The 15,960-nt window shown below is 35.8% G+C and overlaps 1 protein-coding gene across 6 annotated transcripts in view; it reads right to left on the reverse strand.

Annotated features, from left to right (window-relative positions):
* Window positions 1-15,960, reverse strand: part of SUCLG2 (succinate-CoA ligase GDP-forming subunit beta) — a 458,258-nt gene that overhangs the window by 299,176 nt on the left and 143,122 nt on the right. For all 6 annotated transcript variants that reach the window (XM_054695429.1, XM_054695406.1, XM_054695410.1 and 3 more), the window contains 3 exons: window positions 12,346-12,498; window positions 10,391-10,480; window positions 2,430-2,526 (listed from right to left, as the gene is read on the reverse strand). In XM_054695429.1, coding sequence (XP_054551404.1) covers window positions 2,430-2,526; window positions 10,391-10,480; window positions 12,346-12,498 — 340 coding nt within the window. The remainder of the gene's footprint in view (window positions 1-2,429; window positions 2,527-10,390; window positions 10,481-12,345; window positions 12,499-15,960) is intronic.

The raw sequence follows: 15,960 nt of genomic DNA on the forward strand, positions 1-15,960 counted from the left end.
TTACCTAACTCATATCTTTATCTGGTAGTCACTTGTGTAAACCATAAAATATATTATTTTCAATTGTTTCCTAAACATGAGACTTCTTGCCAGTTCTAACCTGAAATCTACACTTCTAGACTGCTTTTATACTACTAGGAAGAGGAATGGCATTTTATGTAAGGGATTGACATATTTTGTATTTGACAATGGATGCTTACATTTACAATAGTCACCTCATTTTGAAAACCACCTAACAAAATAGGTATCATTTTTACTATTCTTTCAGATATAAAAAAATAAAAAGGCCTGAGGCTAAGGCTTAACCCAGCTCTGAGACCAGAACAAGACAAATTCAGAATTGGAACCCAGTTCTATGATATTTTAAAGTTTCTGAGTCTGAGTCATACACAATTTCTGAAAATACTAAGTATGTACCTTGGCCTCAAAACTTGGTCATATTTGCATTTAATAATTCAGCTCATTTACCAATCTAATGGCAAATCCCCATTTACTGACAGCCTACAATGTGCAAGACAGCAGGCGAGACACTGGGGAGTGAAACATACTTTAACATGGTAAAGGTTTGAGAAACTTACATTCTGGTATCATACTCTTATCCACCTGGTAACCTACTCTCCATCCCCAAACACATACACTTTCATGAACTTTTGCCATCAAATTAAAAAGAACTTACTGAATACTTGTATTCAATATACAAGGCAATGATAGTGGGGCTGAGATATAAAATGATCATCTATTCTCTACAAGTACTTGATGGACAGGAAATTCTATGGGGACTACACGGGCGGGCGGGGGGGGTGTGGGGAAGCAGATATTGTTTTTTTTTTTTTTTTAATCTTGAATTTTATTTTTATATTCCCCCATACAATTGCAAACGCCCCATTCTGACCCCAATCCTTCCCCTCCCGCCCCCCACCCCCCAAAAAGTGTCTCTGGTTCATAGTTTTTTGTTGATTTTGATTTTCACTTTCTTATATTCATTTTCCTGGTCCCTTATTTAAGTTTTCTAGATTCCTGCTATGAGTGAGACCATCCAGTATTTTTCTTTTTCTTTTTGGCTTATTTCGCTGAGCATGATCCCTTCCAGCGCCATCCATGTTGCTGCAAATTGCATGTGTTTATCTTTTTTGAATGCTGAGTAATATTCCATGGTATATATGTACCACATCTTCTTGATCCAGTCATCTACTTTTGGGCATTTGGGTTGTTTCCAAAGCTTAGCTATTGTAAACAGTGCTGCTATAAACATAGGGGTGCAGGTGCTCTTTGGAATTGATGTTTCTGTGTCCTTTGGGTAAATACCTAGGAGTGGAATTGCTGGATCATATGGAAGCTCTATGTTTAGTAGGTCCAGAAATCTCCACACAGCTCTCCATAGTGGTTGGACCAGTTGGGAAGCAGATATTGTTTAAAAATGAACATGGGGCCTCCCCGGTGGCCCAGCGGTTGAGCGCTGGGTTGCTAAGCTGCCTGCGGACTTTGCAGCGCCGGTTAGATCTCCGGCTGCTCCCCGGCCACTGGAGGAGGGTCCCACATGGCGCGCAGACCTCTCCTGCCGCCCGCTGCTCCCCTCAGCAGTGTACATCGGTCCTTCAGCCTGCTCTGCTCCCCGGTCTGGCTCTGGTGAATTCTCTCACCCTCCCGCGCTTCTGACTGTACCCAGTGCATGTACAAACAAACAAATAAACAAAATAAATAAATAAATAAAAATACATGCTTCTTTAAAAATAAATAAAAAATAAAAATGAACATGGACAATGATGTAAAAAAAATTAAAAAGTAAAAAAAAAAAAGGAGTCCACATTCTACTAGTGCTATGTCTCAGGACAATTGAGTTTGTCATTCAGTTTCTGACATTTCAGGTCATAAGTGATTTATTTATCAACTCAATAAAAATTTAGGGAACATGTTTTTTTTTAAAAAAAAAAGTCTCCTTCTCCCACCTGAAGCAGAAGCTGCTAACCAAACACAGAGAAAGAACTATATGGTAGGGTACCAGGGGCTTCACTGTGATGACATAAGTCTATCAAGGGATGCAAAAGGTAGCTTACACATTGAGGTGAATTAAGAAGCTTCAAACAGCTCCAGTTCCATAAAAACAAGTGCATTCCTTACACCCAGTGCAGCTGCACCTATTCTCCCCCAAATCTTTAACAATAGCAGCAAAGAGGGGCTTGAAAAGGTGGGGTGGTGGATGATTATTTCTAAATAAAACAAGTAGCTTTCTCCAAAGCTTGGCAATCAGCTACAAAAAAACTAAAGTGCTTTTAAATGTTCGACTGAATCATAGGAGCATTTGAAACTATGGCAGAAATTAAATTACTTAAAGAAATTAATGCAAAATGGTTGCTACAATCTTTTGTACAATTTAATTTATAGTTTGCATAAATAATTATATTCATTCATTTTCTCTATTTCTTTTTTACCTTGTCCTTCTGGAGTTTCACCAAAGGGATTCACTTCCACCTGAGTAGCATCAACTTTCAGGAAGAGATTATACAGCTTCTTAATTTGATCTGCAGCCTAAACATGATCAAGTAAAATTAAATTACATGAAAACAGTAAAATTTATTTTGTTGAATTAATGAAATCTTATAAATAACAAGTGAAATATTTATTTTTAGTTCAGTTTTCTAAAGAAAAACAGAGAAGCATATTCCTTGTAATTTCTACTGCTATTCATTAAAAGCAATTGCTCAAATTTCCTCCAGACACCAGAAAAGACCATAATCAAGAAAATATTTGCAATATAGACTAAAAATTTTAATCTTTTTGTAAATTATCATGTCATTATTAGCCGAGTATAAACTACAATCATTAATACAAACAATCTCCACTTAAGCAAAAGGTAAACATGATTTTGAGAATTTACAATGACGACTACATTGTTCCTTATTATACTGAAATGAAACAGTTATTATATTCATCAGTCCAAACATACAATCTGAGAAACAATTACTGAGTGTCTAATATAAATTGTTGCAAATCAAGAAGATGCAAATCCTAAATAGCACAGTTACTGAAAAGCACAGTTCAAATGAAAAATACTTTGTCCTAAAAGCTAAAAACCATTAAAAGCAAGAAAAGCCAAAGTTTCCCTGATGTTACACACCCCAACTTCATTTTCCCACTCTGCTTATAATTCATTTATTCATTTTGTTCAAAACAGAATTATTAAAATTTCCTATGCCACAACAAGTTGGCATCTTGTGAGCTGGTGGTGGGAAAGACATCATAAATGAGACATGCCTCCTAGAAGACCTTTGCATAGCTACAGTGAACTCAACATGGGATGCAAAAGAGCAAATTGAAGTCATGGCTGAATGCTGGGTACCAGTCTTATTCTTCATTCAATCTTATTTCCTGGCCATGGTTTTCCCTCTGCCACATTTTTGCTTATTTTTGCTCATATTTTGCTCCAGCTCTTCAGTATTTGCCCCCACGTCTATTTCTAGCTTTTACCTATGACTGCTTCTGAATGCCAGGGGAGTTGCCACTTGCAGGCTGACTTTACAAGCTTCCTGGGCCAGATTGCTCCCAACTCAGTTCAGTCAATGGCAAGCCACAGTAGGAGATAGGAGGTGTGTGGAAAGGAAAAGCTGGGTTATCTCTACCCCTTTCTGCATTGGCAGAATCTCTTCTGATGGTTTCACCTCCCACCAGATAAGTCTGCCAGGGCTCCAGCTTCTGTATCCTAAGCAAGGTCCAATAGCACCAGTCTCATCTTGTTTCTGGAACATGCAAGCAGTAGCAATTTCCTATTGGCATTTAGTTCTTGTTGCCTCTCTGTGTACTCTTTCTTTTTTTTTTAAGATTTATTTATTTATACAAGAACTGTAGTACAGGTCAGAGATGCAGGAGGGTGAGAATTCACCAGAGACAAAGCAGAGAGCAGAACAGGCAGACAACCGTAAAACAATGCTGAGGGGAGCAGCGGGCATGACAGGAGAGGTCTGCCACGCCATGTGGGTACCTCCCTGGACGGCCGGGAATTGATCCTGTGCTGCAGAGGCTCTGGACAGCTTCACAGTGCTGCGCTCAACCCACTGCGCCACCAGGGAGGCCCTCTCTGTCTACTCTTACACTTCTCAGCTCTTGGAGCGCACATGTAACCAACTCTCTAGAATAAAATCACACTGCTGAAAATACTGAGCGCAGTTTGTTTGTTCTAATATTGACTGAAGAACTCCTGAGTATGAAATTCACATTATCCTAATTTATTGTCCATATAATTATGAGCTTCTTTCAATCCCAATTTGAAACCCATTAGACATAAGTAGGTAAATATACATAGTAAGAACATATTTTAATATTTTTTTGTGGTTAGGTAATTCATGTACCTACCACAATCCCCAAGGCACACTAAGGTCTCCCCTCAGAACCCTTACCAACTCCTAAATCCCCTTGTATCCAGTTTTTCACCTCCCAAAACTAAATTACCATTTGGTATTAAGAGATATTCCATGATATGCAAATAGGTAGTCTTTTTTTTTTTCATTGTTCTTAAAAAACAAAACTTGGTTCTATACCTCATTTCTTTATTAATAGATTTTTAGAGTCTTCATTCAAGACACTAGAGCAATGTTATTCTTTTAAAGGGTTACATAATATTTTATTGTATCAGTGTATATTTATTTAGTCTCCATAGGTTCCTATTACGTAAAATGTTGCCATAACTATCTTCACATATAAATCATACATGTGATTAAATATCTGTAAGATAAATTTCATAGCTTGGAGCAAAAAAGAGGTGTGGCCACTTAAAATCAAAGAAGATTATGGTCAACTGTTCTTGGTAGAAACTGTCCCTAATTTCCCCTTCCAAGAATCAGTATCAGGGATTAGTTTTCTAAATACAACTATCAGCTATCTGGATCTTTACCAATGTGTTAGGTGAAAATGTGTATTTTGTACACAATTCTAATTTGAATTTCTCATTATGAGTGTGAACATTATTTTATGAGTTTGTGAGACATTTGTCTTCCCTCTTCTACGAATTTTGCCCATTTTCCGCTAAAGGTTTTTTTCTTTTTCTTATTAATTTATAAGAAGTATTTTAAACATGAAGGAAATGAGCTCTTTATCTCACATAAATTAATAATTATTTTTCTCCCATAACATTTATCTTTTGCCCATGTTTTTGTTATTTCTACCAATGGAATTTTGCTAACAATAATTTTAATGTTTTCTTCCATTGCTTCTAGATTTGTATCCAACCTTAAAAAATCTGGTTACACTCAGAATTCAAAAGAATTCTCCCACTGTATTTCAAGTAATCTAAGATTTCCTTTAACACTTATTTAATCCAAATGGAATGTATTTGAATAGAGTATAAAGTTAATAAATAACTCACTCTTGATTTTTTGTTTGTTTTGGGGTTTTCTAGGTTGTCAATATGAGCTTGCAATGTGAGCTGTGTAGGGACCAGCATCTCCCCAACATGGCATCAATAGTAAGTACTAGTGATCGAGCTTCTGGGGCCTCCCTGGAGGCATAGCAGTTAAGTCTCAGTGCTATCACCACTATGGCTTGAGTTCAATAGCAGGCCAGTTTGCTAACCCACATATGGCCCAGAAGACCTCTCTTGTCTCACCCACTGCTCCCCTTAGCAGTGTATTTCAGGAGATCCATCTGTTGTGCTCCCCACTCTGCCTCTGATGAATCCTCTCACTCTCACACCTCTGGCCTATACCCCAGTTCTTGTACACAAAAATAAAGGGGAAAAAAAGTACTTACAAGCTTCTACAGAACTTAGTAAATAATGCTTGAATTATTGATTAATAATGAGAAACTATATGATAGAAATAACCTTTGGATTATTTCTACTGCACACTATAAAATCTTATCTGAGCTACTTTAAATCTTTCTTTTTCTTTAAATACACCTAACATAAAATTCACCATCTCAAATATTTTTAAGGGTACAGTTCAGCAGTATCAGGTATATTCACATTGGTGTGCATCCAAACTTTAATCCTTTAAAAGAGACTATGCCCATTAACTAACAACTCCCTATTCAGCTCTTACTAGTTCCTGATACCCACCTTTCTGTTTTCATTCACTTTGACTTTCATTATTCTACATGTGTCAAATAAGTGAAATCTTACATATTTGTCTTTTGTGACAGCTAATTTCATTTAGCACAATATCCTCAAGGCTCAGTCATGCTGATGCACATGTCAGAATTACTCTCCCTCCTCTTTAAGACTGAAAAACCTCCCATTATCTGCATGTACTGCATTTTATTTATTCATTCATTCATCAATGTACACCTGGCTCTCTTCCAAACTTAAGACTTCATCAACCTAACTTCCCATGAATCTAAAATTTCTGCATATTAATGCTTTGTAATTACAGTAGCCCCCCATTATTTTGAGGTTTCACTTTCCATGGTTGCAGTTAAACTGTGGTCAACCTTAGTCTGAAAATATTACATATAATGAGAGAGAATCCTCTGACTTCTATTATGATATTTTTATCATTTTCTGTTTTATTATTAATTGTTTTTACACTCTTAATGCAAAACGGTCTTTATCATAGGTATGCTATATATAGGAAAAAACATACTACATTTAGTATTTGGTACTATCTAGTTCCATCGGAAATACCCGTGTGGATAAAGGGGAACTAACACATATATTACATAGCATTTGGGGGGACAGTTACTATTGTTTTTTATTGCTGTATAAAAATGAACTATAAGCATTTTCAGAGCAGGGTTGAAGCATGATTATTTGTATACTATAGACCTATAAGGAATACATGTTTAAAAATCTATGATGTAAGATATGCAAGGGAGACCCAGCCAGGTTTAGAGACAGTATGTTCCTTAATTTTATTCCAGAGGCAATAGACTAAATGACTGAAAATCTGACCATGAATAACAATAGGAAATGACAAGCCTGTAGGATGTTGAGGTTAGTTCCCTCGTTTTCTAATGCATTCAAATTTTAAAAATTAATTAAAATAGGTCAAAGAAAGCATTCTGATTGGTAATTTACAGCCTGCCAGTTTGCTATTGCCACCTTCTACTTCTGTTTATAACCACAGTCCACAGAACACTTTTTTTCTTTTCTTTTATCAAATTTGGTTATAAGTAATTATAAAACATAAAATGCTAAAATCAAATATCCTTGGGAAACTATGCATGAACCCCTGACAAGTTTAAAAATATCTTTAAACAATGTTTTAACACGTTAAAATTTTCTGAATTTCAAGAACTAGTATCAATAATTAAGGTTCATAACGCTAGCAAGAGACAACTGCCTGAAGTTGTAGTGAACTAGTGTTAACTTGCCCCATCAGATTATCCCTCAGCTTTAATTCTAAAAGAATGTGTTGATAATTCATGTGTCTATATTTTAAAAATTAATAGCATAGACAATAATTAAGACAGACTGAAGAATCTTGTGAACTTTCAGTCATATTCAGCTTTCCGGTGGCTTTAGTAATTTTTTAAAATTTTTTAAAACATCCTTGTTTGTTTTCACAATATAAGATTTCACCGCTCAGGTGTAGTCACCATAGTTTTCCCACCACCAAATCTGCCAGAGTCCACTGTGCTCTCCTTCCCCTCTGCTACTCCCCATTCTTTCTGAAAGTCTCAGATCTACTGTCTACTTTCAAGGGTTGCAGAGAGTTTGTCTTTGATCCTTTGTGTGGTTTCTCTAGAGTCTTTTGTCTTCTCAATAAATTTTGGGGGTGAAAGGCATTTTTGTCAGGAACACATTTTAGAAATTTTTATTCAAGGTGATACTTATTTTTTTGTTAGGTCTAATATAAATACATCCCATTTTAGAGAAAACTGGCATGAGTCAAAAGAAAGATATTAATAATTTTACAAGGTAATTAGCTTGTCTGTTGTTCATACAGGAAGGAGGTGCCTCCAAATGCTTAAACTATGTCGTAGGTGAAAAATAAGTAATTTTCAAGGTCACATTGAATTTAAGGAACCTATTTACCATTTCTTGATGAAAGGATCAAAATCAATGAGTAGTTAAATGTTTTCTCTTATCAGGTGTGTCCTCTCACCGTACCCTGGCTTTCTAAAACATTTTATCTGATCCACATGGCTTGAGGGAATGATTCCTAAATCTCAAACTCAAATGCAGTTCTCCCTGAGCTCCCCTCTACTGTACAATCATTGTCCCTATGTGAACATCTACCACTGAGATGCCCCACATTCTCTCTCCTTCACATTCCCTCTTCCTGTACTGGCTACCGGCACTGATCACTGCTCTGTGAGCCCGTGGAGACAAGTGGCTACTACCCATTACCCTTTTAACGCAGGGTCCAGCAGAGTGAACAGCCCCTGGTCAGTGCTCACTCCAACTTTACTGAGCAAATGAAGATTCAAAGTTTTTCATATAGTCAGCAGTAGAAAAAAGGAGGAAGAAAGAAATTAAAAATTGTCTTGCCTTTCTTCAATACATTATGCTAAAAATGATTATAATGCAGCAAACTAAAGACTCCGGACAATCTACACATTCATTTTCCTTCCATAGCTGATTCACTTCAAGAGTGTTTGGCGTACTGGGAAAACACGACTCAGTCATTTGAGAGCTATAGTAACTGTTAATTTCCCTTATATATTGGGGAGCAGTGTCTTCTGATGTATACTTGATTGCACTCTCTAGAACTCTGTTGTTTATCTCCTGAGCTTTTAAATCATGTGGTGAGCATTTGCACACTGCTGCCATTTACAGCTCATATTGCTGACACCCTAGGAATCTCTGTGAAGTGGACATCTATGTGTTGTTTCACTTATTCACACATGTGAGAGATGCCTCTTGGGGACCTAATATAGCTGCCAAATACTGTGTCAGCTACACAGCAATGAGCAAGATGGACAAAGTGCTTCCAGTGGTGCATATTAAGATCCAGAAAGGTGACTGCAAGTGACTAAGAGAAATTCAGATGTGCAAAGGAATATGCAGTATGTCTACAGGGTTATTGGACACATTTTGAAGCTGACTATGGACCAGAGTACCTAAAACACAGTGACTATATGGGCTAGTAGCCCTCAGTGACCATCACTCCTATACAAGAAACTCCTTAATAAATGTCAAATGAACAGCAAATGTATTTAGTGTCCTCATTCTCAGGAGGATAAACCAATCACAGCAGCCCTTAACCAGAAATCATCCATTATTTTCTTTTCTCCAGATGATGACCCTCTTATCTCTTTGGCAGCCTCAGAAAAAAATAAAAAATAAAAAATCATTCTTCTAATAATCCACTGATTCCTACTTCTAACTTGTTGAGGTTTAATCTCAGATGATCTAATATCCTTCTATTATCTGGAGTCTTTTGCTTTCCTAGGGAAATCTTTCGCTTTCTTCACATCTTCAAGTAAGTGCTGCCCTCTCTTAATGCACATGTTTTTTAAAATCTTATTCTGCTTCATCTTATGTGACTTGATAGAATCAATCAAAAGAAATATATAGGCAAAAAAGAGTACACAATCTATTGTTTTATTAAAGGAGTGCTGCCAAACTGAATTAAAGAAAATGCTCTATGTCCATCCTGGAGTCCTAGGGGAACACACATACACAGGATCTAGAGTTATTAAGGTGGCTTCTCATAGTTTAATAGGAGACGAAAAAACAGCCAGGAAATTCTGATTTAGCTGTGAGAGAAGTTATCTATGTAGACATACAATCAGGCCCCATGGATTGGAAAGGGCAGTACATGACTGTGAAACTCCAGCTACTTTGCAACAGCCTGAAGGACACATTTTCTGTCTTTGCAACCAATGGATATAATTACTAAATTGGCATATTTTAAGTTATTTCAATAAAACATCACCAACCTTTGTGCCATTAATATTCATTCTCAAATGCCCATTAGCTTGAAAAAATAGCAATTAGTTATGTACATTGTTAATGACAATATCTAACCTTTCTGAATTACTGAATAAGCACATTCAGTATCTTCATTCTTAATCCTCACAATAACTCTCTAAGTCAAGATTTCATTAGCTCCATTTTACAGATCATTAAACTGATTTTCAGATGGGAGGAGTCACACTCCTCCTGGATAGCAGACCAGGATTCGAACTCAGGACTGTCTGACTTCACAGGCTGTGCTTCCAAGTACTAAGCCATATCTTATAATTCATGAAATACAGCTGAAATGCCACCAAAAAAATAAACTAACAAAAAAAATACTTGTCTGCATGTGACACTCACATAAACACAAGTCATAAACATCCTCCTTTGCAATACCAAAGAAATGTTTCTCATTATCATAATAACTGGAAGAAAAAAAACTTATAAAACAAAAAATAATCCTGTATCGTGGTAATCAAAACATTAGATGCAACTAAGCACGTTCCCAAATGTCTTCTAAAACAAGTCAGGCACACTGGCCTCCAATCATTCAAGTACCTGATTTTTCAAAGGCCCAAGGAAGCCTAGATTCTCTGCCATCCGCTGAGCTTGACTGTCCTTTATCCCTTCAATAATGTCAATTTGTTCCTAGTAAAAATGAATCAAATAAACAAAATTTAGACCTTCAAGTGAGAGAATTTACAACCTCAAAAGAAAATGCTTGGTATTTTATTTGCAAACGAGTAATTAAAGTGTGGCATCTTCCCAGAGATCTCTGAGGAGGACACTGCAGCTGCCTGTAGGGTATGTTTTAATTAGCAGACCATCTACAAAACAGTCTTTCTAAAACCTATATTTCTTCACGGTGGCATCCTGACAAGACAAATGGATGCCAGTTTTCACTTTTAATTACCATACAGATGGCATTGACGAATATTTAGACAGTAAATTTTTATGACATTTTTTGGAAGCTTTCCAAAATAAGGGTTTCGCCTAGTCTCGTGGCTTAGAGCTCCCCAAATATACGTTAAACATTAACTTATGTTTAAATCATTCTACTGATAATGGTAATTAATAACAACACCCTAGCTCTACAAAGTATCATACTATCAAAGATACTGACCTTGGCATATACATTATCAAGTATTCTCTTGCAAATGGAATGGCTTGTTTAATCATATATTAAAATAATATGAAAATAACAAGATTTAGAACAAGCTATTCCATTTGTAAGAAAATAAATGATTAATAATGTTATTGTTGGAAAATTAGCATGTAAAGTCTCAATTTAATTTCCCAGGTAGTTATCTTAAATATATAACACCGGTAAAAATATTTTCAAACTAATAACCAAAGCACCTTACTAAACTGGTAAGTTCAAGAAATAAAATTATCACTTTTAAAGGGAAAATTCTAGGGCCTCCCCAGTGGCGCAGCGGTAGATCGCTGGGTTGCAAAGCTGCCTGCAGCCTCTGCAGCGCCGGATCCCCGGCTGCTCCCTGGCCACAGGAGGAGGGTCCCACATGGGGCGCAGACCTCTCCTGCCGGCCCACTGCTCCCCTCAGCAGTGTACTTCGGTCCTTCTGCCTGCTCTGCTCCCCGCTCTGGCTCTGGTGAATTCTCTCACCCTCCCGCACTTCTGACTGTACCCAGCGCTTGTATAAATAAATAAAAATCAAAAAATAAATTAAAAAAAATTTAAAAAAAAAATAAAGGGAAAATTCTAAAAGAAATAATGAATGTTTCATCTAGAAAATTTTCATGTGATTTTTGACATTAATAATTCAAGAAAACTGAAAATGTAGTTCTAAAGATCTTACATTTTTCTTTGTGCAACCAAAGTGGGTGAAGAAGCACTGTAGATACATCCCCCCATTTAATCCTCACAATCCTACCAGGTGGGAACTACTCCAATTTTTCATTCTACTGATTCAAAAAATGAAACTTAAGGGCAATAAGAAACTTTTTGGCTAATCAGAATTTGAACTCAGATCTCTTTTACTAAAAACTAGATTTAATATCAATAAAAGCTAGAAGATTGCAAGGATTGAAACAAAGTGATAGAATCTGGATTATATAAGGATTTTACTTTACATCAGTAGTATTAAGAAATTTCAAGGTAGCCTCCAATTCACATGTGGTTTCCTCGCAGAGAATTTCTGCATCACATATGCAGTCAGATGGGGCAAAGTTAACCAAGAATGAATAGAAATATCACAGTTCTCTCCCATTTGTTAATTCTTGGGCCAGGTGGAATAGAAAGAAATATAAGTAAAAAGGCAGGAAAAATGGAAGGAAAGGAGGTTAAAAAGCAAAAAAAAAACACTGAAGAGTAAACACCTTGGTTCTACTTGATGTTCACTGGAATTTTTTAAGAAAAAGAATTCAGCTTTGTCATGCCTTAAATTCCAGAAATAGACATACTGCTACCAGCCTCAGACTCCACATTAAATCTTAAACAGTTTCTACAACAACTATCAATGACCGAAGTATACATAGAAATCTAAACATACCTTAAAAATAAGTTCTGGATTTGAAGCTGCTACTTCTTCAATGTCAACGCCCCCCTGAGGGCTGCCCACCATTACTGGACCATTGCAACTTCTGTCCATCAGAATCGCCAAATAGGTTTCTCTGGAAATGTCCAAAGCTTCAGCAACCATCACCTACCACATTATTGAGAAAGTCAAATTAATTCAGCATCAAACTGGTTGCAACTTGAAAATCTATACAAACTTTCTACACAAATCAAACAGTTTCATTTCAGGCTCTTTTAAACCCAGTGAGTTAACTTCAGAGATTTGACAGTTCTGCTCTCATGGTTGCCCAATGCCCATTTTCATCTTCTTAATTGATCTTCTTAACTTGTTGAAGTGACAGGTTTGCCTCAAGGAACCTTCCTACTTTAATCTCTCTTTTTACCTTGAAAAACTGACACTTAAGAAAAACTCCATGGAGACAGCTATTATTTTAATTTGAAGCATTACAGTACATATGTATATATACTGATTTTTCTTCAATTGCACTGGTGGAAAACGAAGTATGATTGCCAAAGAATTCTTTTTACAGTATGTCTGATGCTTCATGTGTTCCTCTACTTCTGTCTCTTGGATCACTGTGATTTTATTTCAATTTATACTTTCTATTAAATTACAAACATAATGTTTGCTTGTTCAAAAATAACACAAATGATACCAAAGGAATATAAATAAGACTTTGAAAGAAGCCCCCTGCTGCACATACCCACGCCTTGGACTCCAGCAGTCACAGTGTTCTGAGCCCATATGGAGCCTTTGTGATCATTTGAAAATTGCCCCTTCTCTTAGAGAAGCAAGTCAAAAGCAAGGACCATAACAGAGCAAGTGGCAAGTGGGATGGAAGAATTTTATTCCCCACACTTGACCTCAGTTACATGTGCTTTTGCTGTTCCACACAGTCTCAGCAACTTTATGCAGCATCTACACCAGGAAAAACCATTACCAACTTTTTATGCTCTTTTCTATGTATCTGTAAATATTACAGTAATGGAATCATCTTGCACATGGACACATACTAAACAATCATGAAGGTCTTTTTCTTTTAATCTTACTATTACAACTTAGACATCTATCCAAGATCCCCTCTCACTCTTTCCAGTGTTACTATATGATAGTTACATGTCATTATTTATTTAATCATGACCCTATTGACATATCTCTAAAATGCTACTTTAGTGATTATTTCTGTACATGTATCTTTGCTCATTTGTTTTAGTATCCCTGTGGATAGCTACTTAGACATAAAATGGCTAAGGTTTTAGACTTTTCATATTTAAAATTTTGTCAAGTACCATCCAAATGCCCTGAGAGTTGGCTATGTCAACTAACACTCTCAACAAAAATGGTAAGAGAGGCCTTGGATGCTTTTTAAAAGAAAATAGGAATGCTTTTATAAATAATCAGTTCTAGAAGTGAGAATAATAAAAGCATTTACATTGCTTTTACTAAAAGTAGTTCAGTAACAGGTTTCTCCAAAAAAGAAAGTTGTGAATTAAATAGCATTAGATTTTAGCTACTCAGATACCACAAAATACTACATTTTAAGTCACATAAAATGGGATAAATAACATGATGATCTAAAAGACTATACTATAATGAATATAGAACTCCTTTGCAAACTTTTATGGAATGTATCACCAGTTAAAAATAAAATACTTTAGAAGGGGTTTCATGTTGATTCTTTTATCATAAATGGTAAAAGCTCATGAGTACATAAGAAATATTTCTTGGCACAGGGTGTTAGGATTATCATAGAACCACTGTAATTTTAAGTTCACTTTCTAATATAGAAATTGTCTAGTGAACAAAATATAATGACTTTCAGTAGTTATTCTTAGAAGTAACACAACATTGTAACTTTTAAGGATAAGTGTCATTCAAGAGTCCTATTCTTAATCTTCTAAAATGTTGACAGATGTGCTCTGCATTCCATCAAATTTCTACTTGCACCGACCAGCTGCTTTCTTGAACAGTTTCTGCTTAGTAGAAATAATATACCACTGTTGAAGAAAACATCTCCAGGAAAATGATGATTACACATAGATAATTCAAGAAATTTTATATAAAGACCAGTTTTTTGACTTTATTAGTCATATGAACCAGGCTGTCAGACACTTTTATGAATTATTATAAAGAATCTAAATGGACTCCATGAACACACATCACATAAAAAGCCCAGTTGATACAGTCCCAAAAACCTTAATCTATGATTGACAAAGAGTATCAACAAAGTCTGTGTAGAGTCCATCAGTAAAGAAAGAGCTTTATTTATTTTACCCAACTGAATCTACTTTTCTTTCTAACATCATGCTTTAAATTGTGGTCTATGGATGAGTACTACTGCACAAACTTTCTGTAATAGGACTATGATTAGATAAAACAAAGTAAGTTCAGTTTTCGAATTACCTACAGCAGAGCAGTAACCGTTACTGGCATTGGTCATGCAAGCATGTAGTTAGGAGCATTTTCTCATCTCCCAATGACTATTCCAGCAACACATCACAAACACATCGGCACAGAATAAAAAATGCATACATCCAATGTGTCTAAATGTACATGTGCATTTAAACAAATCCTAAGATAAACTAAGAAATCTAAAGTTTCTATAATACAGAAACTTCTGATGGATGTCAAAAATGCCATAAGTGAAAAATGCATTTTTTTGAAAGTGGTATATAACATTATTATTATAGAAACCTGATAATGATATTTTACACAGAGAAGGAGAGAAAAAATATGGGGAAATTATTTCTGGGAGGGTTAAAACAGGAAATTTTTTCTTTCTAATTTTTAAATTTCTATACTGTTGGAATTTTCAACACATTAATAACTTTTGCAATAAGAAAAAAACGTAATAAAAAATAAATCACTCTAGTAGTTTTCTGGCAATGACTCAATTTACAAGAATGCACTTATCTCCTTACAGGAACCTATCTACGAACTAATTTTATGCATTACTGTATAGTGTGAATCTGCTTTGCGAATTTTTATGTGCTTTTAAAACATACCACAAACTCTAATCTAAAATCCCAAGTGTCCATATAAAACAACAAATTCCTACAAACAAAAATACTAATCCTGTTCTCTGTAGACAAGTTTTGAAGAAGTTACACAGGTAAGAGCTCATAATCAGATTTAAAAGGGAAATAAATGTGCAGGGCCAGGCTGAACAAAAACATCAAAAAATACTTTTGTGTTTTAAACAGTTCTAGCATCTACCTAAGAGGCAACAAGAAAGGGACAAAACCATAACCATAACCAATTTTCTTTCTTTGCTTCTTCTACATTTAGAAAGTCTTGTATTCTGGAGTGAAGAAGCTAATGACCCTCAATATTCCAATTCTCCCAGCTCAGTATCCCTTGGGAGTAAAGACAGACCCTCTGAGCAAGGGTCCATTGGGAACCAACTACTGGTTTTTTTTTTTTTTTTTTTTAAGTCATGTCAAGAATTTTCCATAAAATTGCCTCAATGCCCTCAAACAAAGCAGACTAAGGGAGATCACTGCTCTGTAACACTATGTCAAAAAAGCAGGCCTGAAATGATACACCCTAATTCACTGATCTATGGTTATGGTGGAGCCTCTCACCACT

The sequence above is a fragment of the Talpa occidentalis genome, unplaced genomic scaffold (genome assembly GCF_014898055.3).
Source record: "Talpa occidentalis isolate TD23 unplaced genomic scaffold, MPIMG_talOcc4v2.1 talOcc4.10, whole genome shotgun sequence".
NCBI classification, from domain to species: Eukaryota; Metazoa; Chordata; class Mammalia; order Eulipotyphla; family Talpidae; genus Talpa; species Talpa occidentalis.